The sequence below is a fragment of the Dendrobates tinctorius genome, unplaced genomic scaffold, assembly GCF_039654945.1.
Source record: "Dendrobates tinctorius isolate UK_male_01 unplaced genomic scaffold, ASM3965494v1 ptg000455l, whole genome shotgun sequence".
Lineage (NCBI taxonomy): Eukaryota > Metazoa > Chordata > Amphibia > Anura > Dendrobatidae > Dendrobates > Dendrobates tinctorius.
The window spans coordinates 802,626-828,034 of NW_027362117.1; the positions used below are offsets into that span (position 1 = coordinate 802,626).

General features: G+C 46.1%; 1 protein-coding gene across 1 annotated transcript in view; it reads right to left on the bottom strand.

Annotated features, from left to right (window-relative positions):
* DNAH1 (dynein axonemal heavy chain 1) overlaps positions 1 to 25,409 on the bottom strand; it is a 69,137-nt gene that overhangs the window by 24,686 nt on the left and 19,042 nt on the right. The window contains exons 8-25 of the mRNA XM_073564470.1: positions 9,286 to 9,443; positions 8,427 to 8,638; positions 7,593 to 7,891; positions 7,267 to 7,417; positions 6,880 to 7,073; positions 6,285 to 6,510; positions 6,021 to 6,140; positions 4,914 to 4,996; positions 4,686 to 4,827; positions 4,333 to 4,488; positions 4,034 to 4,232; positions 2,811 to 3,064; positions 2,530 to 2,742; positions 2,052 to 2,216; positions 1,652 to 1,773; positions 659 to 764; positions 322 to 501; positions 103 to 243 (exon numbers count right to left, since the gene is read on the bottom strand). Of these exons, the coding sequence (XP_073420571.1) occupies positions 103 to 243; positions 322 to 501; positions 659 to 764; positions 1,652 to 1,773; positions 2,052 to 2,216; positions 2,530 to 2,742; positions 2,811 to 3,064; positions 4,034 to 4,232; positions 4,333 to 4,488; positions 4,686 to 4,827; positions 4,914 to 4,996; positions 6,021 to 6,140; positions 6,285 to 6,510; positions 6,880 to 7,073; positions 7,267 to 7,417; positions 7,593 to 7,891; positions 8,427 to 8,638; positions 9,286 to 9,443 (3,121 nt within the window). The remainder of the gene's footprint in view (positions 1 to 102; positions 244 to 321; positions 502 to 658; positions 765 to 1,651; positions 1,774 to 2,051; positions 2,217 to 2,529; positions 2,743 to 2,810; positions 3,065 to 4,033; positions 4,233 to 4,332; positions 4,489 to 4,685; positions 4,828 to 4,913; positions 4,997 to 6,020; positions 6,141 to 6,284; positions 6,511 to 6,879; positions 7,074 to 7,266; positions 7,418 to 7,592; positions 7,892 to 8,426; positions 8,639 to 9,285; positions 9,444 to 25,409) is intronic.

Sequence of the window (25,409 nt, forward strand, 5' to 3'; positions counted from 1 at the left end):
ACACTGCGTCATATTCCCCCCAGAATACCATCAGCTTCAGCGATAAGACACATCACCGTGTGTGCAATCAGCCGGAGACCACCATAGACCCACCACACTGACCTGAGCCTCCAGCTGTGGGAAGAGACAGCTGGACAGATCTCTGACCTCTAGAGCCTCCGACACTTCCTTGGTCCAAAATGTCTGACATCCGGCTATGGTGACCTGACCCGGCCAGTTCATCACCCACTGTGAACGAGGAATCTGGAAATAAGAAGCTGAGAATAAGTCTGAGCTCGGCATGGATACATGTAAGACCTCCGGAGCTCTGACCACACGTACCTCCGGATAGGCCTTTATGGATCTCTCTATGTAATCCCGCACGCTGGCCTTCATAACCTTCTCCACCTCCATTAACCAGTCCTCAACATTGCCCGTTGGGTAGATGGGTTTGGACAGCTGCACCTCCTCGCCCTCGGCTGAGTACATGTGGGTGATCTGTAGATCTGGCTGAAACAGCAGCTGGAAAAAAGAAGAAAGGATGTGTAGCCGTACATGTTCCCTAACTAGACTGACCTGATGGTCAGAAGGGTGCGACTCCGCGCGGGGGAGAATTACTGAAGAAGTGTTCAGTTACATCAACAATGAGCCATTCAAGATTGTAGCCCCCCAATCTCACCCGGGCAACGTTCTCAAAACATTTGCGTAGGTGCGGCTGCACAGCGGTGGGATCCTTGGTTTGGGACAGGATCTCCAGGAGTTCATCATCGGAAAGGAAGTAGAACCTGAAAGAGGTGCAGATTTCAGCTTCGCCCTCCAGCTGGCACCAGGGGGAGATTTGCTGGAGTAGTGTGCAATGCTCAAAGTGGCCAGCTGCTCCACCTGGCACCCAACGACTCCACCTGGCACCCAACGACTCCACTTGGCACCCAGTATCTCCACCTGGCACCCAGCCACTCCACCTGGCACTCGGCGACTCCACCTGGTACCCAGTATCTCCACCTGGCACCCAGCCACTCCACCTGGCACTCAGCGACTCCACTTGGCACCCAGCAACTCCACCTAACACCCAGACACTCCACCTGGTACCCAGTATCTCCACCTTGCGCCCACTATCTCCACCTGGCACTCGGTGACTCCACCTGGCACCCAGACACTCCAACTGGAGCCCAGAGACTCCACCTGGCACCCAGTGGCTCCACCTGGCACCCAGTATCTCCACCTGGCACCCAGCGACTCCACCTGGCGCCCAGTATCTCCACTTGGTGCCCGTGTACACAGCTCTGCCATACACACGTCCTCATCACAGTACTCAAGGACTTAGGCACGCAACACAGGCCGGGGTTGCATGAAGCGAGTAGTGCCCACCTGACAAAAAGCTGCTTCACAAGAGCCACGGCAGCTCTATCTCCAGGAACTGGAGTGTTGGTAATGGATGCACGGTTCTGCAGAATCTGCGCTCAGTAATTATTACTAAGGAATTTGCAAACAATGTCTACAGACGGACTGGGAATCCGCTGTGACCCATGACGTGGCATGTTGCAGGCAACACCACGGCACGCGTCAGGCCTGAGCCAATTACTGCGTGGGGCTGAGTGTAATGCTCCGGGGACAGGATGGTGACCCAGTGCCCAGCACAGAGCTCAGCTCCTCACCTCTGGGCTCTTATTACCTGGGGAAGGCTGCTCTCTTGGTCTCCAGGTATTCGCTGAGCCCTTTCTGCACCAGGTCCAGCAGTTTATTGCATTCTCTAAGACTTTCCAGGAGACGAGGATCTGGGCACAAGGAAATGACCTGGGAGAAAAGTAGCGTCTCAGTGGGGACCAGACCACGTCTCCACAGATCTCTGCATATTACGGCCACAGGGTAAAGAAATGTCCGGTGATTTCCACAACATCATTTTGTTGGTGATACTACTGATGCAGTATATACTGTATATATCCCTAATTTGCCATCTGCATAAACCTACAGCGTCCATTCTGCAGTCCTCACCTATAACCTATACAGAGGCACAGTTTGGGCCCTGGTGACGCGCTGTTAGCCCACGGCTCCGGCCCCTGTCACCCACACACCTGCTTATTCTCTTCTGCGTTGCGCATGATTTTCCGCCAGGTCCGCTCCATGGTCTGGTATCGCTTACTTTCCACCGGCAGTTGTCTGTTGATGTCGTCGGAGCTGAATATTGGCTCCAGGTAGAGCCAGGCGCGCTGGCAGGTCAGCCATTCCTCCAAGACATCCTGCAGGAAATAGGAAAGGTTCAATCTCTTGGATACAATCCTCCCCATGACGGAGGATGCGAGCGGCGGCTGAGCGTGTCCAGTGATTTCCTGACTTTAGAGACCTCTGATGTCTTAAGATTATAGTGAAATCCTGAACGATAATGTTAGAGCCACATGAATGACCCAACGAGCCTTCAAAGGAGCATTTTGCTCGGTCGTCAGCTGAGTAATCTTATGAACGATGGTTTGCTTGCACATGATGTCACCGTGCCGCCTCGGTGATGTCATCAGCCTCCCATCGTTTCATGTCATATATGATCGGCTGCGTCACCTGGGTCAGTCGCAGTTTGCTCTCCCAGATGCTGATGCGATCTTCGAAAGGCTTCTTGTAGGGAGAGAAGGACATGCTCTGGGTCATGACTATGTGGTCGTCTAACAGCTGAGACGCTTCTTCCGGACTCTTCAGTATGAACGTCCCCGTCTCTTTATAAGGCAGGATGTTGAAGAACACTGAAGACCATTCTCCCTCCATCTTATCCAGAGCCTGAAGAACACATCATGTTAGATACTGTGCGAAGATGATGATGCACATGGAGAGCACGATCCGATCACCTGCTCGATGGAGAACTCCTTCCCTGCGATCTCGGCCACTTTGGCGATGCTCGCGATGTGGTCTTGGAGTTTCATCTCCAGGCAGCGGGTGAACGTGAGGTTGGACTTGGGTTTGATGTTGATCTGTATCTGTTCGGATAAAATCTCCCAGTGCCGGTTCCTCATCCCCGGGTTACGCAGTCCTTGTATTAAGGGGATGTAGGGCTTAAATTCTTCTATGCGTCCTTTGATGTCCTGAGCCACCTCCTGGCAGGCTGCAGAAGGAAGGGGCCGTTATAGAAAACTACGAGTGGGGGGGGGGGGGGTGACACCAACCTGGAGACCATAAGGGTTAGCCTCCGCATCACTAATGCTAACATTACAAAGTGCTTGGAAAACAACCTCAATTTACCTTTTAGCAACATCCTCTATTCTCAAGAACGGAGCGTTTTTAATTACATTGTTCTTGTTGTCTAGGCTACTGGCTACTGCTGCAGTCTGGCAGCGGTGGCCGAGCATGAGCAGTGCTTACAAGTTCTTTTTAATATCACTTTTGAGCACTGATCTAAGCCAAGCCGCGCTGCTGGAGTGCATGATCTGTCCATCCCCGGTGTCCCTGCATTGAATAGCGCAGAGTTCGGGTCATTGACACAGCTATGCAGCGGGTCCGAGCTGCCAAGCATCGTTCTTGAGGATGAAACATAAGAACATTTTTTTTAAAGGCAACTTCAGAGGAGGAATTTCTACCTAAAACTAAAAGACATGGCTGTATAGGCGTTCTCATGCTGAGAAAATCGATACGTTTGATGTAGAAATCCTCACTGCCATTGATGAGAAACCCGATGATAAGGTTATATGCAAAAGAGCCACAAGTGCATTAGGGCGTGTCAAAGCACTTCCAGTTCTCCGGCCCTCGCTGCTCATTACTCGCCAGCCCCCGGTGATTGACAGGTCACTCTGGTGTTTGCATAAGATCTCATTGACGTGTGCCAGATGACAGAGACTGGAATAATCTGTCACACAAACACACGGGGGAGGAGACAGGCGGGGAAATTATCAGTGAGGGCCTGACAGATGGAAGTGCTTTGCCACGCCCAATGCACTTGTGTCTCATTTGGATATAACTTCAATCTCCGATTTCTCAGCACTGGCTGGGAGGATTCCTACAAGAAAGGTATCGATTTACTCAGTGGGAGAGCAGCTATACAACCCAATGCACACACAGGTCATACACGTGATCCCACCTGGAACGTCTCGGAATTGCTTGATGCACTTGTGCATGTTTTTATACGCCTCCATTACATTTTTCTCCAGCTGCTCAGCATCGATGGCAGAAAGTGGGTCGTTCATCCAGCTCTCGTGCCATCGCATCCAGTCCGAGACGGTGGTCCATAGGTCCCGGAAGGGCTGGAAGTCTTTCATCAGTTTTAGAAGCTTGTCATACTGTGGGACAAAAAGAATAGGGTTGATTATGATAAGATATGTGACCCTTATGTGGGTGGAGCCTATGTTACATCATAAGATGATGAGGAGTGGTACTTACATTGGTGACCGGGAGGCTGAAGAGCCGCTCCCTGTTGTTGTAGAGCTGAGCCTGCTGCTGCGACTCTTTCAGCTGCTTGTGAACCCTTCGGACCTCGTTGGCGATTTCGTGAGCGCGATGTATATCGACGTGGGTGGAGAATCCGGCGACCACCATCTAGGGACAAAGATGTAGAGGGAAAGTCTGAGAAATATATTACGGATAAAATACAGGACCCGGAGTGGTGGAGAGAACAGAGCTTCCGATATTCTGGTGGTCCGGGTCCCCCTCTGCTAGCCCAGAATCAATGTACGGAGGACTTCCATCACACATCACATTGTAGGTTACGTCACCGCTCTCAGGAATGTGCCGACCTGTAAGGTGTCCAGTTTCTCCAAGAAATTGTTCTGGTCCATGACTTGGATTTTACGGAACCTCTCCTCATCTTCCAGGTGCTGCTCCCGGATGGTTTCCATGGTTGTCAGTATCTTATGGGGCCAGGCGATGACGGCCCACCTAACGATGGAGCAATATAGGGAGATCAGTGAAGGGGTCGTATACCCGGGACCCTCCATACGCCCCATCATGGAGGACGCACTCACTTGGCACTGAAGTCATCCTGGGACAGGCTGTAGAAGAAGTCGTCAATGACCTCATAATCCCCGAGGACTTTCGCTATTTGCTCCTAAAACAAAGATGGAGACGACACACAGATGGAGTGACTGTCAGGAGTCGCCGGCCACTCTTTACACACATGTACTTAGCTGATCTTTTCTCGCTCGGTTAAATGTTTCTTTCCATCACACGTGGAGACTCAGGTTTAAGTCTTTTTCTTATATTTAAATATAAACTAAGACTATAAAGGCCGGTGGCGGCGGCGCGGCCAGGATTCTGGTCTCAGATTGTGTTCTCCTTTCTGTTAGGCTATGTTCACACGTTGCGTTTTTGCGGCTTTTTTATACAAATTTTAAGCTGCGTTTTACAGAATCAGCAAAAGCAACGAGATTTCAGAAATCTCCAGAACACACGTTGGGTCTTTTTTTTGCTGACTCGGTTGGAAAACTGCTGTGCTTTTGCAAACTGCAGCCTGTCACTTGTTGCAGCGTTTTTTTCAGCGTTTTTTCACCCATAGAGAGCAATTATTAAGTGCAAAAACGTAGTAAAAATCTAGGAAAAAACACAGGTATCAGGTTCTGCAGCATTTTTGGTGTAAAAACCTAAGGATGTTGCATCATGCATTTTTAGGGGAACTAAACTTTATCAGCATGCACAAGACACACTAAAAATGCAGCAAAACCGGATTTTTGTCAGCAGCCTCTTTACTGCCAGCAGAGCAGGTCTTACCTGTAGAAAAAAAAAACGCAGCGAGAACGCAATGTGTGAACACAGCCTTACTATTACTGTATATATGGGGAACAGATTTTTGCATTGTCAATTATTTCCCTTTGGCATTTTTTCTATATTATCAGAATATATTTTTGCAGGAACGTCCTGCAGATTCCTGGCAGCCGGCGATCACATGATCCTGAGCTCTATAAACGGCGATCAGGAAGGCGGGGGCCGTAATAAACCATCGCTGCCTTCTCTAAGAGGAGTCTGTCTGTCTGCACAATGGTGGTGATCCGGTGACACATTTCCAACCCCTTAGAAATGCTGCATTATAATCCTCAGGGCACAGGACAGGATGGTGATAGCAGTAAATCTCTCACCTCCAGGGACTTCATCTCCTCGGGGACCCCCTTCATCCACTCTCGGAGCTCGGTCAGCTCCTCCACGCTGTTTGGCTTCTCATACAGTTTGCGACTGATGGATCGGAACTGCTCCGAAATCTGGGAAAGGAAAAAAAGGGAAAGGCGAGATCAGGAGCAGAAATAGGAGTTATGCGCCCATGAGGCCGCACAGCGTAATGGGGCCAGACAAGAGCCTGAGGGCCAACGCAGCGTCCTGGTGCCCGACAGACCGACGGCCTCTACCTCCTCCACCTCCTTGTGCACGTTCTTAGCCAGTAGCTCCAGCAGAGCGTTAGAAAGGAGCTTTCTCTTCCGGGACATATTCTGCTTCACCCCCTCGATACTGATCTGGAAGGGGCCGATGATGACGGCGTTGGGCAGCGCGTGGTCCAGCCGCTCTTTCTCCAGAAGATGCTCCTCGGCCGCCTGCCTCACCTCTGCCGCCGTCGGGTTCTTTGCTTGGAGAGTCCTGCAGAAAAAGCGGCAATGTGGTTGTGTATTTATGATCAGCCATGTGATGCCGTACTCTCCTCCAGCAAGCAGTGCCCATAAAGTAAGTGCACCCCCATCCTGTGAGCGGTTGCTGAGAAGTGCCCATAAAGTACGTGCACCCCCATCCTGTGAGCGGTCACTGAGCAGTGCCCATAAAGTACGTGCACCCCCAATCCTGAGTGGTCGATGAGAAGTGCTCATAAAGTAAGTGCACCCCCATCCTGTGAGCGGTTGCTGAGAAGTGCCCATAAAGTAAGTGCACCCCCCATCCTGTGAGTGGTCGCTGAGATGTGCCCATAAAGTAAGTGCACCCCCCATCCCGTGAGCGGTCGCCGACTGCCGTCACCTCATGTACGTCTCCACGTCAGTGTTGTTGAGCTCCAGGTACTTCTCGTATTGCTTCGCGTAGGCTTTCAGTGGTATCAGCGCTTTACAGATGGCCGTGCGGATGTTGCTGCGCAGCTCCTCCACCGCGGGCTCGTGCAGGCCCACAGACTCCAGCAGCGGGGTGCCACTGACGAAGAGGTCCTCCAACACAAACTGAGGGGGCAAAGGTTGGAGGCTCACATACAGCAGGACCGACAGCACAGAGGATGTCAGCAATCTCCCTGATGGAGGGTGGGGCTGTGACAACCTCGCACACAGGACACGCAGGCAGGTTGTCAGATACTGGGGGAAGGCCTGTGACAACCACCGGGACAGAGGAGGATGAGGAGGGACGCTGTGCACTCACTTTCTCCAGTTGGGGGACGCTGTGAGTTGCCAGGATCCCTTTATCAAACAAAGTCATGAGCGAAGTCTCAAAGTTCTCCAGCGGAGTGCTGAAGTGCGCCCCCGAGACGTCCAGCACCAGGTCCAGCAGGAAAATCGGGTTCTTCCGAGGTCTTCAATAAGCAAGAAAATGTAACAACAAATCCATAAAATCTAATCAGAAGAAACCAGAGCGAGGAGCCATGCACAGAATCATACACCAACAGGAGCAGAACAGCGAGCGCAGCTCTGGAGTAAGGTACAGGATAACCTGTACACAGTGAGCAGCAGGGGCATGTGGCGTCTTACTTGTAGGGGCTGTTGATGAGGTCTCCCCCCCAGTCCATCTCCCCCGGACAGGATAAGACGTTGTAACAGGCGTCTAGGATGAACTGGGTGAAGCTGACGATGGAGTCCTGCACCAGGAAGCGCAGCGAGTCCTGCAGGTTGAACTTGATGAGCTCCATGAGCTGCCGCAGCTTGGACATGCCGTACACCTCCCAGTTGCACTCGCTCAGGTCGTACCAGCCTTTCCCCACGTCTCTCAGGCTGCTGCGCACCGCGCTCTTCAGGGTGCTCACCCAGCCGTCCTTCAGGAACAACTGCACCTAGACAAAGACCAGAAACGGACCATCAAAAGCTCCGACCATTGAGAACGATGACTCTGGGGGGCCTCTACGCTCCGCCTACTTGTCCAGATCAAGCATCTTAAAGGGACGGTTCAATCCTCTATAAATAGAGCTTAATCATCGTCTAATAAGCAGTTCTTCTCCTTTCTTATATGCTTTTTGAATCCAAAGTCTCTCGTTAAACAATGGAACATTTTATTGTTTAGGATTCAGCAGCTGGAGTCCGGACCACGAGCCTCGCACATCGGGGTCCGGCTCATTAGGACGGACACATCTGATGGCTTCAGGCTGGATATAATGACATCGAGCAGACCGACCTCGTAGTCCAGAGCTCGGCGCGGCTGGTCATTGGTGCTCCTGCAGGTTCAGCGCCTGCGCCCGGCCGCTCGCCCTGCAGTGCACAGTCTCAGTCACAGGCACTAGTATAGTGAGCGCAGCTCTGGCTGTGACTAGAGGACGTGATGCAGGTCTGGACCGCCGTGTGTAATGGTAGGAGCCTAAGGGGCGGCTTTACCTGGGAGAAGACCTGGGACTGCGTCTGCTCGAACTCCTCCAGCCGCACGCACTTGGTCAGGGTGGAATGAAACAGGGACATGGCGGACGCCTTGTTGCATTCGCTGCGCACTTTGCAGAGGGAGGTGATGACCTCGGTCCTGGTCAGGAGCGTGGTGAACGTGAAGGCCGACCGGTTTTTGGCAAATGGATATTTGGGAATATCAATTAACCCTGCGATAAAGAAGAGAAACAGATGAGTCTGGTGCCAGTGGCTGAAAACCAGCGCAGACCTAGTACATCTCACAGCTGAGGGGTTGTTACAATGTACCGGTCTAAACTATACACACCGATAGCACAGATCTCCCTGAGCTGACTCTTTGTAACAATGTGTCAGTCTAGACTGAAAAGAGCAGTAACCACTCTGGCGGACCATAGGGAGACGTGACTAGTCCGGCGTCTGATTGCACTGCACCTGTGGACGGTCAGGACTCTTACACGGAGGACCTGTCAATCACCTCTAGCAGCGTTGGGAAGAGCCGGCATGGGGCGGAGCTGGACAAGTCTCGTCTTTGGCCGGGGACCAAAGATTTACCTGTCTGCAGCGACATCTTTGGGCAACATTTTTAACAGTCATCAGACTTTTTGCACTAAAAAGACAAATGACGACCATTTTTGATTTTGTGCAAAATCCCGGCACCCGTGTGCACCATTGTTTAAGAATTTGGGGCAAAAATTGGGAAGTAACAGCACAAGACAAAACTAAAGAGTCTGCAACAAAACCACAAAGGATAAAATCGGGGCCAAAGTGATCAAGAGTCGCAGAGCTTCCCTCGCTCTGCAAGGGCGTTTTGGCCGGGCAGACCCCACTAATCCTCTACCTTTGCTCGGGGTCTTGTCCTCAGTCTGGTCGGGGACAGTGACGTAACAAAACTTGTGAGGTTTGGAGGAGACGAGTCGGTTGAAGACGAGCTTGTTCATGGCGCGTTCGTAGTCCAGACCGATCTCCATTTCTAGATGTTCCAAATGAACACGAATGCTGGGGAAATAACACAACACAGCGTGTACCGCCACCCCGAGCACGGCCGCAAGATGGCGCAAAGGCAATCACTGTATGGACCATCAGGTGCCGGATTACAGGACTCACTGTGGCTCTAAGACCTTGGTATATGGCACCACCTAACCCTACACTATATGATCACATGGTATATGGCACCACCTAACCCTACACTATATGATCACATGGTATATGGCACCACCTAACCCTACACTATATGATCACATGGTATATGGCACCACCTAACCCTACACTATATGATCACATGGTATATGGGACCACCTAACCCTACACTATATGATCACATGGTATATGGGACCACCTAACCCTACACTATATGATCACATGGTATATGGGACCACCTAACCGTACACTATATGATCACATGGTATATGGGACCACCTAACCCTACACTATATGATCACATGGTATATGGCACCACCTAACCGTACACTATATGATCACATGGTATATGGCACCACCTAACCCTACACTATATGATCACATGGTATATGGGACCACCTAACCCTACACTATATGATCACATGGTATATGGGACCACCTAACCCTACACTATATGATCACATGGTATATGGGACCACCTAACCCTACACTATATGATCACATGGTATATGGGACCACCTAACCCTACACTATATGATCACATGGTATATGGGACCACCTAACCGTACACTATATGATCACATGGTATATGGGACCACCTAACCCTACACTATATGATCACATGGTATATGGGACCACCTAACCCTACACTATATGATCACATGGTATATGGGACCACCTAACCCTACACTATATGATCACATGGTATATGGGACCACCTAACCCTACACTATATGATCACATGGTATATCGGACCACCTAACCCTACACTATATGATCACATGGTATATGGCACCACCTAACCCTACACTATATGATCACATGGTATATGGGACCACCTAACCCTACACTATATGATCACATGGTATATGGGACCACCTAACCCTACACTATATGATCACATGGTATATGGGACCACCTAACCGTACACTATATGATCACATGGTATATGGGACCACCTAACCCTACACTATATGATCACATGGTATATGGCACCACCTAACCCTACACTATATGATCACATGGTATATGGCACCACCTAACCCTACACTATATGATCACATGGTATATGGGACCACCTAACCCTACACTATATGATCACATGGTATATGGGACCACCTAACCCTACACTATATGATCACATGGTATATGGGCCAACCTAACCGTACACTATATGATCACATGGTATATGGGACCACCTAACCCTACACTATATGATCACATGGTATATGGCACCACCTAACCCTACACTATATGATCACATGGTATATGGCACCACCTAACCCTACACTATATGATCACATGGTATATGGGACCACCTAACCCTACACTATATGATCACATGGTATATGGGACCACCTAACCCTACACTATATGATCACATGGTACATGGGCCAACCTAACCGTACACTATATGATCACATGGTACATGGGACCACCTAACCCTACACTATATGATCACATGGTATATGGGACCACCTAACCCTACACTATATAATCACATGGTATATGGGACCACCTAACCCTACACTATATGATCACATGGTATATGGGACCACCTAACCCTACACTATATGATCACATGGTACATGGGCCAACCTAACCGTACACTATATGATCACATGGTATATGGGACCACCTAACCCTACACTATATGATCACATGGTATATGGGACCACCTAACCCTACACTATATGATCACATGGTATATGGGACCACCTAACCCTACACTATATGATCACATGGTACATGGGCCAACCTAACCGTACACTATATGATCACATGGTATATGGGACCACCTAACCCTACACTATATGATCACATGGTATATGGGACCACCTAACCCTACACTATATAATCACATGGTATATGGGACCACCTAACCCTACACTATATAATCACATGGTATATGGGACCACCTAACCCTACACTATATAATCACATGGTATATGGGACCACTTAACCCTACACTATGTGATCACATGATATATGGGACCACCTAACCCTACACTATATGATCACATGGAATATGGGACCACCTAACCCTACACTATATGATCACATGGTATATGGGACCACCTAACCCTACACTATATGATCACATGGTATATGGGACCACCTAACCCTACACTATATGATCACATGGTATATGGGACCACCTAACCCTACACTATATGATCACATGGTATATGGGACCACCTAACCCTACACTATATGATCACATGGTATATGGGACCACCTAACCCTAAACTAATCACATGGTATATGGGACCACCTAACCCTACACTATATGATCACATGGTATATGGGACCACCTAACCCTACACTATATGATCACATGGTATATGGGAACACCTAACCCTGCACTATATGATCACATGGTATATGGGACCACCTAACCCTGCACTATATGATCACATGGTATATGGGACCACCTAACACTGCACTATATGTTCACATGGTATATGGGACCACCTAAACCTACACTATGTGATCACATGGTATATGGGACCACCTAACCCTACACTATGTGATCACATGGTATATAGGACCACCTAACCCTGCACTATATGATCACATGGTATATGGGACCACCTAACCCTGCACTATATGATCACATGGTACATGGGACCACCTAACCGTATACTATATGATCACATGGTATATGGGACCACCTAACCGTACACTATATGATCACATGGTATATGGGACTACCTAACCCTACACTATATGATCACATGGTATATGGGACCACCTAACCGTACACTATATGATCACATGGTATATGGGACCACCTAACCCTACACTATATGATCACATGGTACATGGGACCACCTAACCGTACACTATATGATCACATGGTATATGGGACCACCTAACCCTACACTATGTAATCACATGGTATATGGGACCACCTAACCCTACACTATGTAATCACATGGTATATGGGACCACCTAACCCGGCATTATATGATCACATGGTATATGGGACCACCTAACCCTGCACTATATGATCACATGGTATATGGGACCACCTAACCCTGCACTATATGATCACATGGTATATGGGACCACCTAACCCTACACTATATGATCACATGGTATATGGGACCACCTAACCCTGCACTATATGATCACATGGTACATGGGACCACCTAACCGTACACTATATGATCACATGGTATATGGGACCACCTAACCGTACACTATATGATCACATGGTATATGGGACCACCTAACCCTACACTATATGATCACATGGTATATGGGACCACTTAACCGTACACTATATGATCACATGGTATATGGGACCACCTAACCCTACACTATATGATCACATGGTACATGGGACCACCTAACCGTACACTACATGATCACATGGTATATGGGACCACCTAACCCTGCACTATATGATCACATGGTACATGGGACCACCTAACCGTACACTATATGATCACATGGTATATGGGACCACCTAACCCTACACTATATGATCACATGGTACATGGGCCAACCTAACCGTACACTATATGATCACATGGTATATGGGACCACCTAACCCTACACTATATGATCACATGGTATATGGGACCACCTAACCCTACACTATATAATCACATGGTATATGGGACCACCTAACCCTACACTATATAATCACATGGTATATGGGACCACCTAACCCTACACTATATAATCACATGGTATATGGGACCACCTAACCCTACACTATATAATCACATGGTATATGGGACCACCTAACCCTACACTATATAATCACATGGTATATGGGACCACCTAACCCTACACTATATAATCACATGGTATATGGGACCACTTAACCCTACACTATGTGATCACATGATATATGGGACCACCTAACCCTACACTATATGATCACATGGAATATGGGACCACCTAACCCTACACTATATGATCACATGGTATATGGGACCACCTAACCCTACACTATATGATCACATGGTATATGGGACCACCTAACCCTACACTATATGATCACATGGTATATGGGACCACCTAACCCTACACTATATGATCACATGGTATATGGGACCACCTAACCCTACACTATATGATCACATGGTATATGGGACCACCTAACCCTAAACTAATCACATGGTATATGGGACCACCTAACCCTACACTATATGATCACATGGTATATGGGACCACCTAACCCTACACTATATGATCACATGGTATATGGGAACACCTAACCCTGCACTATATGATCACATGGTATATGGGACCACCTAACCCTGCACTATATGATCACATGGTATATGGGACCACCTAACACTGCACTATATGATCACATGGTATATGGGACCACCTAAACCTACACTATGTGATCACATGGTATATGGGACCACCTAACCCTACACTATGTGATCACATGGTATATAGGACCACCTAACCCTGCACTATATGATCACATGGTATATGGGACCACCTAACCCTGCACTATATGATCACATGGTACATGGGACCACCTAACCGTATACTATATGATCACATGGTATATGGGACCACCTAACCGTACACTATATGATCACATGGTATATGGGACTACCTAACCCTACACTATATGATCACATGGTATATGGGACCACCTAACCCTACACTATATGATCACATGGTACATGGGACCACCTAACCGTACACTATATGATCACATGGTATATGGGACCACCTAACTCTACACTATGTAATCACATGGTATATGGGACCACCTAACCCTGCACTATATGATCACATGGTATATGGGACCACCTAACCCTACACTATATGATCACATGGTACATGGGACCACCTAACCGTACACTATATGATCACATGGTATATGGGACCACCTAACCCTACACTATGTAAACACATGGTATATGGGACCACCTAACCCTACACTATGTAATCACATGGTATATGGGACCACCTAACCCGGCATTATATGATCACATGGTATATGGGACCACCTAACCCTGCACTATATGATCACATGGTATATGGGACCACCTAACCCTGCACTATATGATCACATGGTATATGGGACCACCTAACCCTACACTATATGATCACATGGTATATGGGACCACCTAACCCTGCACTATATGATCACATGGTACATGGGACCACCTAACCGTACACTATATGATCACATGGTATATGGGACCACCTAACCGTACACTATATGATCACATGGTATATGGGACCACCTAACCCTACACTATATGATCACATGGTATATGGGACCACTTAACCGTACACTATATGATCACATGGTATATGGGACCACCTAACCCTACACTATATGATCACATGGTACATGGGACCACCTAACCGTACACTACATGATCACATGGTATATGGGACCACCTAACACTGCACTATATGATCACATGGTACATGGGACCACCTAACCGTACACTATATGATCACATGGTATATGGGACCACCTAACCCTACACTATATGATCACATGGTATATGGGACCACCTAACCGTACACTATATGATCACATGGTATATGGGACCACCTAACCCTACACTATATGATCACATGGTATATGGGACCACCTAACCCTACACTATATAATCACATGGTACATGGGACAACCTAACCGTACACTATATGATCACATGGTATATGGGACCAGCTAACCGTACACTATATGATCACATGGTATATGGGACCACCTAACCCTACACTATATGATCACAAGGTATATGGGTCCACCTAACCCTACACTATATGATCACATGGTATATGGGACCACCTAACCGTACACTATATGATCACATGGTATATGGGACCACCTAACTCTACACTATATGATCACATGGTATATGGGACCACCTAACCGTACACTATATGATCACATGGTATATGGGACCACCTAACCCTGCACTATATGATCACATGGTATATGGGACCACCTAACCCTGCATCACATGATCACATGGTATATGGGACCACCTAACCGTACACTATATGATCACATGGTATATGGGACCACCTAACCGTACACTATATGATCACATGGTATATGGGACAACCTAACCCAACACTATATGATCACATGGTATATGGGACCACCTAACCCTGCATCACATGATCACATGGTATATGGGACCACCTAACCCTGCATCACATGATCACATGGTACATGGGACCACCTAACCCTACAGAATATGATCACATGGTATATGGGACCACCTGACCCTGCAATATATAATCACATGGTATATGGGACCACCTAACCCTGCATCACAGGATCACATGGTATATGGGACCACCTAACCCTACACAATATGATCACATGGTATATGGGACCACCTAACCCAACACTATATGATCACATGGTATATGGGACCACCTAACCCTACACAATATGATCACATGGTATATGGGACCACCTAACCCAACACTATATGATCACATGGTATATGGGACCACCTAACCCTGCATCACATGATCACATGGTATATAGGACCACCTAACCCTACACTATATGATCACATGGTATATGGGACCACCTAACCCTACACTATATGATCACATGGTATATGGGACCACCTAACCCGGCACTATATGATCACATGGTACATGGGACCACCTAACCGTACACTATATGATCACATGGTATATGGGACCACCTAACCGTACACTATATGATCACATGGTATATGGGACCACCTAACCCTACACTATATGATCACATGGTATATGGGACCACCTAACCCTACACTATATGATCACATGGTATATGGGACCACCTAACCCTACACTATATGATCACATGGTATATGGGACCACCTAACCCTACACTATATGATCACATGGTATATGGGACCACCTAACCCTACACTAATCACATGGTATATGGGACCACCTAACCCTACACTATATGATCACATGGTATATGGGACCACCTAACCCTACACTATATGATCACATGGTATATGGGAACACCTAACCCTGCACTATATGATCACATGGTATATGGGACCACCTAACCCTGCACTTTATGATCACATGGTATATGGAACCACCTAACCCTACACTATGTGATCACATGGTATATGGGACCACCTAACCCTACACTATGTGATCACATGGTATATGGGACCACCTAACCCTGCACTATATGATCACATGGTATAAGGGACCACCTAACCCTACACTATGTGATCACATGGTATATAGGACCACCTAACCCTGCACTATATGATCACATGGTATATGGGACCACCTAACCCTGCACTATATGATCACATGGTACATGGGACCACCTAACCGTATACTATATGATCACATGGTATATGGGACCACCTAACCGTACACTATATGATCACATGGTATATGGGACTACCTAACCCTACACTATATGATCACATGGTATATGGGACCACCTAACCCTACACTATATGATCACATGGTACATGGGACCACCTAACCGTACACTATATGATCACCTGGTATATGGGACCACCTAACTCTACACTATGTAATCACATGGTATATGGGACCACCTAACCCTGCACTATATGATCACATGGTATATGGGACCACCTAACCCTACACTATATGATCACATGGTACATGGGACCACCTAACCGTACACTATATGATCACATGGTATATGGGACCACCTAACCCTACACTATGTAATCACATGGTATATGGGACCACCTAACCCGGCATTATATGATCACATGGTATATGGGACCACCTAACCCTGCACTATATGATCACATGGTATATGGGACCACCTAACCCTGCACTATATGATCACATGGTATATGGGACCACCTAACCCTACACTATATGATCACATGGTATATGGGACCACCTAACCCTGCACTATATGATCACATGGTACATGGGACCACCTAACCGTACACTATATGATCACATGGTATATGGGACCACCTAACCGTACACTATATGATCACATGGTATATGGGACCACCTAACCCTACACTATATGATCACATGGTATATGGGACCACTTAACCGTACACTATATGATCACATGGTATATGGGACCACCTAACCCTACACTACATGATCACATGGTATATGGGACCACCTAACCCTGCACTATATGATCACATGGTACATGGGACCACCTAACCGTACACTATATGATCACATGGTATATGGGACCACCTAACCGTACACTATATGATCACATGGTATATGGGTCCACCTAACCCTACACTATATGATCACATGGTATATGGGACCACCTAACCGTACACTATATGATCACATGGTATATGGGACCACCTAACTCTACACTATATGATCACATGGTATATGGGACCACCTAACCCTACACTATATGATCACATGGTATATGGGACCACCTAACCCTACACTATATAATCACATGGTATATGGGACCACCTAACCCTACACTATATGATCACATGGTATATGGGACCACCTAACCGTACACTATATGATCACATGGTATATGGGTCCACCTAACCCTACACTATATGATCACATGGTATATGGGACCACCTAACCGTACACTATATGATCACATGGTATATGGGACAACCTAACCGTACACTATATGATCACATGATATATGGGACCAGCTAACCGTACACTATATGATCACATGGTATATGGGACCACCTAACCCTACACTATATGATCACATGGTATATGGGACCACCTAACCCTACACTATATGATCACATGGTATATGGGACCACCTAACCGTACACTATATGCTCACATGGTATATGGGACAACCTAACCCAACACTATATGATCACATGGTATATGGGACCACCTAACCCTGCATCACATGATCACATGGTATATGGGACCACCTAACCCTGCATCACATGGTACATGGGACCACCTAACCCTACAGAATATGATCACATGGTATATGGGACCACCTAACCCTGCACTATATAATCACATGGTATATGGGACCACCTAACCCTGCATCACAGGATCACATGGTATATGGGACCACCTAACCCTACACAATATGATCACATGGTATATGGGACCACCTAACCCAACACTATATGATCACATGGTATATGGGACCATCTAACCCTACACAATATGATCACATGGTATATGGGACCACCTAACCCAACACTATATGATCACATGGTATATGGGACCACCTAACCCTGCATCACATGATCACATGGTATATAGGACCACCTAACCCTACACTATATGATCACATGGTATATGGGACCACCTAACCCTACACTATATGATCACATGGTATATGGGACCACCTAACCCTGCAATATACAATCACATGGTATATGGGACCACCTAACCCTACAATATATGATCACATGGTATATGGGACCACCTAACCCACACTATATGATTATATGGTATAAGGGACCACCTACAGTATCCCTGCATGATATGATCACATGGTATATGGGACCACCTAACCGTACACTATATGATCACATGGTATATGGGACCACCTAACCCTGCATTATATGATCACATGGTATATGGGACCACCTAACCCTGCATTATATGATCACATGGTATATGGGACTACCTAACCCTACACTATGTGATCACAAGGTATATGGGAACACCTAACCCTGCACTATATGATCACATGGTATATGGGACCACCTAACCGTACACTATATGATCACATGGTATATGGGACCACCTAACCCTGCATTATATGATCACATGGTATATGGGACCACCTAAACCTACACTATATGATCACATGGTATATGGGACCACCTAAACCTACACTATATGATCACATGGTATATGGGACCACCTAACCGTACACTATATGATCACATGGTATATGGGACCACCTAACCGTACACTATATGATCACATGGTATATGGGACCACCTAAACCTACACTATATGATCACATGGTATATGGGACCACCTAACCGTACACTATATGATCACATGGTATATGGGACCACCTAACCGTACACTATATGATCACATGGTATATGGGACCACCTAACCGTACACTATATGATCACATGGTATATGGGACCACCTAACCGTACACTATATGATCACATGGTATATGGGACCACCTAACCCTACACTATATGATCACATGGTATTTGGGACCACCTAACCCTACACTATATGATCACATAGTATATGGGACCACCTAACCGTACACTATATGATCACATGGTATATGGGACCACCTAACCGTACACTATATGATCACATGGTATATGGGACCACCTAACCCTACACTATATGATCACATGGTATATGGGACCACCTAACCGTACACTATATGATCACATGGTATATGGGACCACCTAACCCTACACTATATAATCACATGGTACATGGGACCACCTAACCCTACACTATATAATCACATGGTATATGGGACCACCTAACCGTACACTATATGATCACATGGTATATGGGACCACCTAACTCTACACTATATGATTATATGGTATATGGGACCACCTAACCCTACACAATATGATCACATGGTATATCGGACCACCTAACCCTACACTATATAATCACATGGTATATGGGACCACCTAACCCTGCACTATATGATCACATGGTATAAGGGACCACCTAACCCTGCACTATATGATCACATGGTATATGGGACCACCTAACCCTACAGTATATGATCACATGGTATATGGGACCACCTAACACTACACTATATGATCACATGGTATATGGGACCACCTAACCCTGCACTATATGATCACATGGTATATGGGACCACCTAACCCTACACTATATGATCACATGGTATATGGGACCACCTAACCCTGCACTATATGATCACATGGTACATGGGACCACCTAACCCTACACTATATAATCACATGGTATATGGGACCACCTAACCCTACACTATGTGATCACATGGAATACGGGACCACCTAACCCGGCATTATATGATCACATGGTATATGGGACCACCTAACCCTGCACTATATGATCACATGGCATATGGGACCACCTAACCCTGCACTATATGATCACATGGTATATGGGACCACCTAACCCTGCATTATATGATCACATGGTATATGGGACCACCTAACCCTACACTATATGATCACATGGTACATGGGACCACCTAACCGTACACTATATGATCACATGGTATATGGGACCACCTAACCGTACACTATATGAACACATGGTATATGGGACCACCTAACCCTACACTATATGATCACATGGTATATGGGACCACCTAACCCTACACTATATGATCACATGGTACATGGGACCACCTAACCGTACACTATATGATCACATGGTATATGGGACCACCTAACTCTACACTATGTAATCACATGGTACATGGGACCACCTAACCCTGCACTATGTGATCACATTGTATATGGGACCACCTAACCCTGCACTATATGATCACATGGTACATGGGACCACCTAACCGTACATTATATGATCACATGGTATATGGGACCACCTAACCGTACACTATATGATCACATGGTATATGGGACCACCTAACCGTACACTATATGATCACATGGTATATGGGACCACCTAACCCTGCACTATATGATCACATGGTATATGGGACCACCTAACCCTATACTATATGATCACATGGTATATGGGACCACCTAACCGTACACTATATGATCACATGGTATATGGGACCACCTAACCCTGCATCACATGATCACATGGTATATGGGACCACCTAACCCTGCATCACATGATCACATGGTACATGGGACCACCTAACCCTACAGAATATGATCACATGGTATATGGGACCACCTAACCATGCACTATATAATCACATGGTATATGGGACCACCTAACCCTGCATCACAGGATCACATGGTACATGGGACCACCTAACCCTACACAATATGATCACATGGTATATGGGACCACCTAACCCAACACTATATGATCACATGGTATATGGGACCACCTAACCCTGCATCACATGATCACATGGTATATGGGACCACCTAACCCTACACAATATGATCACATGGTATATGGGACCACCTAACCCTACACTATATGATCACACGGTGTATGGGACCACCTAACCCTGCATTATATGATCACATGGTATATGGGACCACCTAACCCTACACTATATGATCACATGGTATATGGGACCACCTCACCCTACACTATATAATCACATGGTATATGGGACAACCTAACCCAACACTATATGATCACATGGTATATGGGACCACCTAACCCTGCATCACATGATCACATGGTATATGGGACCACCTAACCCTGCATCACATGATCACATGGTATATAGGACCACCTAACCCTACAATATATGATCACATGGTATATGGGACCACCTAACCCACACTATATGATCACATGGTATATGGGACCACCTAACCCTACAATATATGATCACATGGTATATGGGACCACCTAACCCACACTATATGATTATATGGTATAAGGGACCACCTACAGTATCCCTGCATGATATGATCACATGGTATATGGGACCACCTAACCGTACACTATATGCTCACATGGTATATGGGACCACCTAACTCTACACTATATGCTCACATGGTATATGGGACCACCTAACCATACACTATATAATCACATGGTATATGGAACCACCTAACCGTACACTATATGATCACATGGTATATGGGACCACCTAACCCTGCATGATATGATCACATGGTATATGGGACCACCTAACCGTACACTATATGCTCACATGGTATATGGGACCACCTAACTCTACACTATATGCTCACATGGTATATGGGACCACCTAACCATACACTATATAATCACATGGTATATGGAACCACCTAACCGTACACTATATGCTCACATGGTATATGGGACCACCTAACTCTACACTATATAATCACATGGTATATGGAACCACCTAACCGTACACTATATGCTCACATGGTATATGGGACCACCTAACTCTACACTATATGCTCACATGGTATATGGGACCACCTAACCGTACACTATATGCTCACATGGTATATGGGACCACCTAACTCTACACTATATGCTCACATGGTATATGGAACCACCTAACCGTACACTATATGCTCACATGGTATATGGGACCACCTAACTCTACACTATATGCTCACATGGTATATGGAACCACCTAACCGTACACTATATGCTCACATGGTATATGGGACCACCTAACTCTACACTATATGCTCACATGGTATATGGGACCACCTAACTCTACACTATATGCTCACATGGTATATGGAACCACCTAACCGTACACTATATGCTCACATGGTATATGGGACCACCTAACTCTACACTATATGCTCACATGGTATATGGGACCACCTAACCATACACTATATAATCACATGGTATATGGAACCACCTAACCGTACACTATATGCTCACATGGTATATGGGACCACCTAACTCTACACTATATAATCACATGGTATATGGGACCACCTAACCCTACACTATATAATCACATGGTATATGGAACCATCTAACCCTACACTATATGATCACATGGTATATGGGACCACCTAACCCTGCATTATATGATCACATGGTATATGGGACCACCTAACCCTGCATTATATGATCACATGGTATATGGGACCACCTAACCCTGCATTATATGATCACATGGTATATGGGACCACCTAACCCTACACAATATGATCACATGGTATATGGGACCACCTAACCCTACACTATATGATCACATGGTATATGGGACCACCTAACCCTGTACTATATGATCACATGGTATATAGAACCACCTAACCCTGTACTATATGATCACATGGTATATAGGACCACCTAACTCTGCACTATATGATCACATGGTATATGGGACCACCTAACCCTACACTATATAATCACATGGTATATGGGACCACCTAACCCTACACTATATAATCACATGGTATATGGGACCACCTAACCCTACACTATATAATCACACGGTATATGGGACCACCTAACCCTACACTATATGATCACATGGTATATGAGACCACCTAACCCTACACTATATAATCACATGGTATATGGGACCACCTAACCCTACACTATATGATCACATGGTATATGAGACCACCTAACCCTACACTATATGATCACATGGTATATGAGACCACCTAACCCTACACTATATGATCACATGGTATATGGGACCACCTAACCATACACTATATAATCACATGGTATATGAGACCACCTAACCCTACACTATATAATCACATGGTATATGGGACCACCTAACCCTACACTATATAATCACATGGTATATGGGACCACCTAACCCTACACTATATGATCACATGGTATAAGGGACCACCTAACCCTGCACTATATGATCACATGGTATATGGGACCACCTAACCCTACAGTATATGATCACATGGTATATGGGACCACCTAACTCTACACTATATGATTATATGGTATATGGGACCACCTAACCCTACACAATATGATCACATGGTATATGGGACCACCTAACTCTACACTATATGCTCACATGGTATATGGGACCACCTAACCATACACTATATAATCACATGGTATATGGAACCACCTAACCGTACACTATATGATCACATGGTATATGGGACCACCTAACCCTGCATGATATGATCACATGGTATATGGGACCACCTAACCGTACACTATATGCTCACATGGTATATGGGACCACCTAACTCTACACTATATGCTCACATGGTATATGGGACCACCTAACCATACACTATATAATCACATGGTATATGGAACCACCTAACCGTACACTATATGCTCACATGGTATATGGGACCACCTAACTCTACACTATATAATCACATGGTATATGGAACCACCTAACCGTACACTATATGCTCACATGGTATATGGGACCACCTAACTCTACACTATATGCTCACATGGTATATGGGACCACCTAACCGTACACTATATGCTCACATGGTATATGGGACCACCTAACTCTACACTATATGCTCACATGGTATATGGAACCACCTAACCGTACACTATATGCTCACATGGTATATGGGACCACCTAACTCTACACTATATGCTCACATGGTATATGGAACCACCTAACCGTACACTATATGCTCACATGGTATATGGGACCACCTAACTCTACACTATATGCTCACATGGTATATGGGACCACCTAACTCTACACTATATGCTCACATGGTATATGGAACCACCTAACCGTACACTATATGCTCACATGGTATATGGGACCACCTAACTCTACACTATATGCTCACATGGTATATGGGACCACCTAACCATACACTATATAATCACATGGTATATGGAACCACCTAACCGTACACTATATGCTCACATGGTATATGGGACCACCTAACTCTACACTATATAATCACATGGTATATGGGACCACCTAACCCTACACTATATAATCACATGGTATATGGAACCATCTAACCCTACACTATATGATCACATGGTATATGGGACCACCTAACCCTGCATTATATGATCACATGGTATATGGGACCACCTAACCCTGCATTATATGATCACATGGTATATGGGACCACCTAACCCTGCATTATATGATCACATGGTATATGGGACCACCTAACCCTACACAATATGATCACATGGTATATGGGACCACCTAACCCTACACTATATGATCACATGGTATATGGGACCACCTAACCCTGTACTATATGATCACATGGTATATAGAACCACCTAACCCTGTACTATATGATCACATGGTATATAGGACCA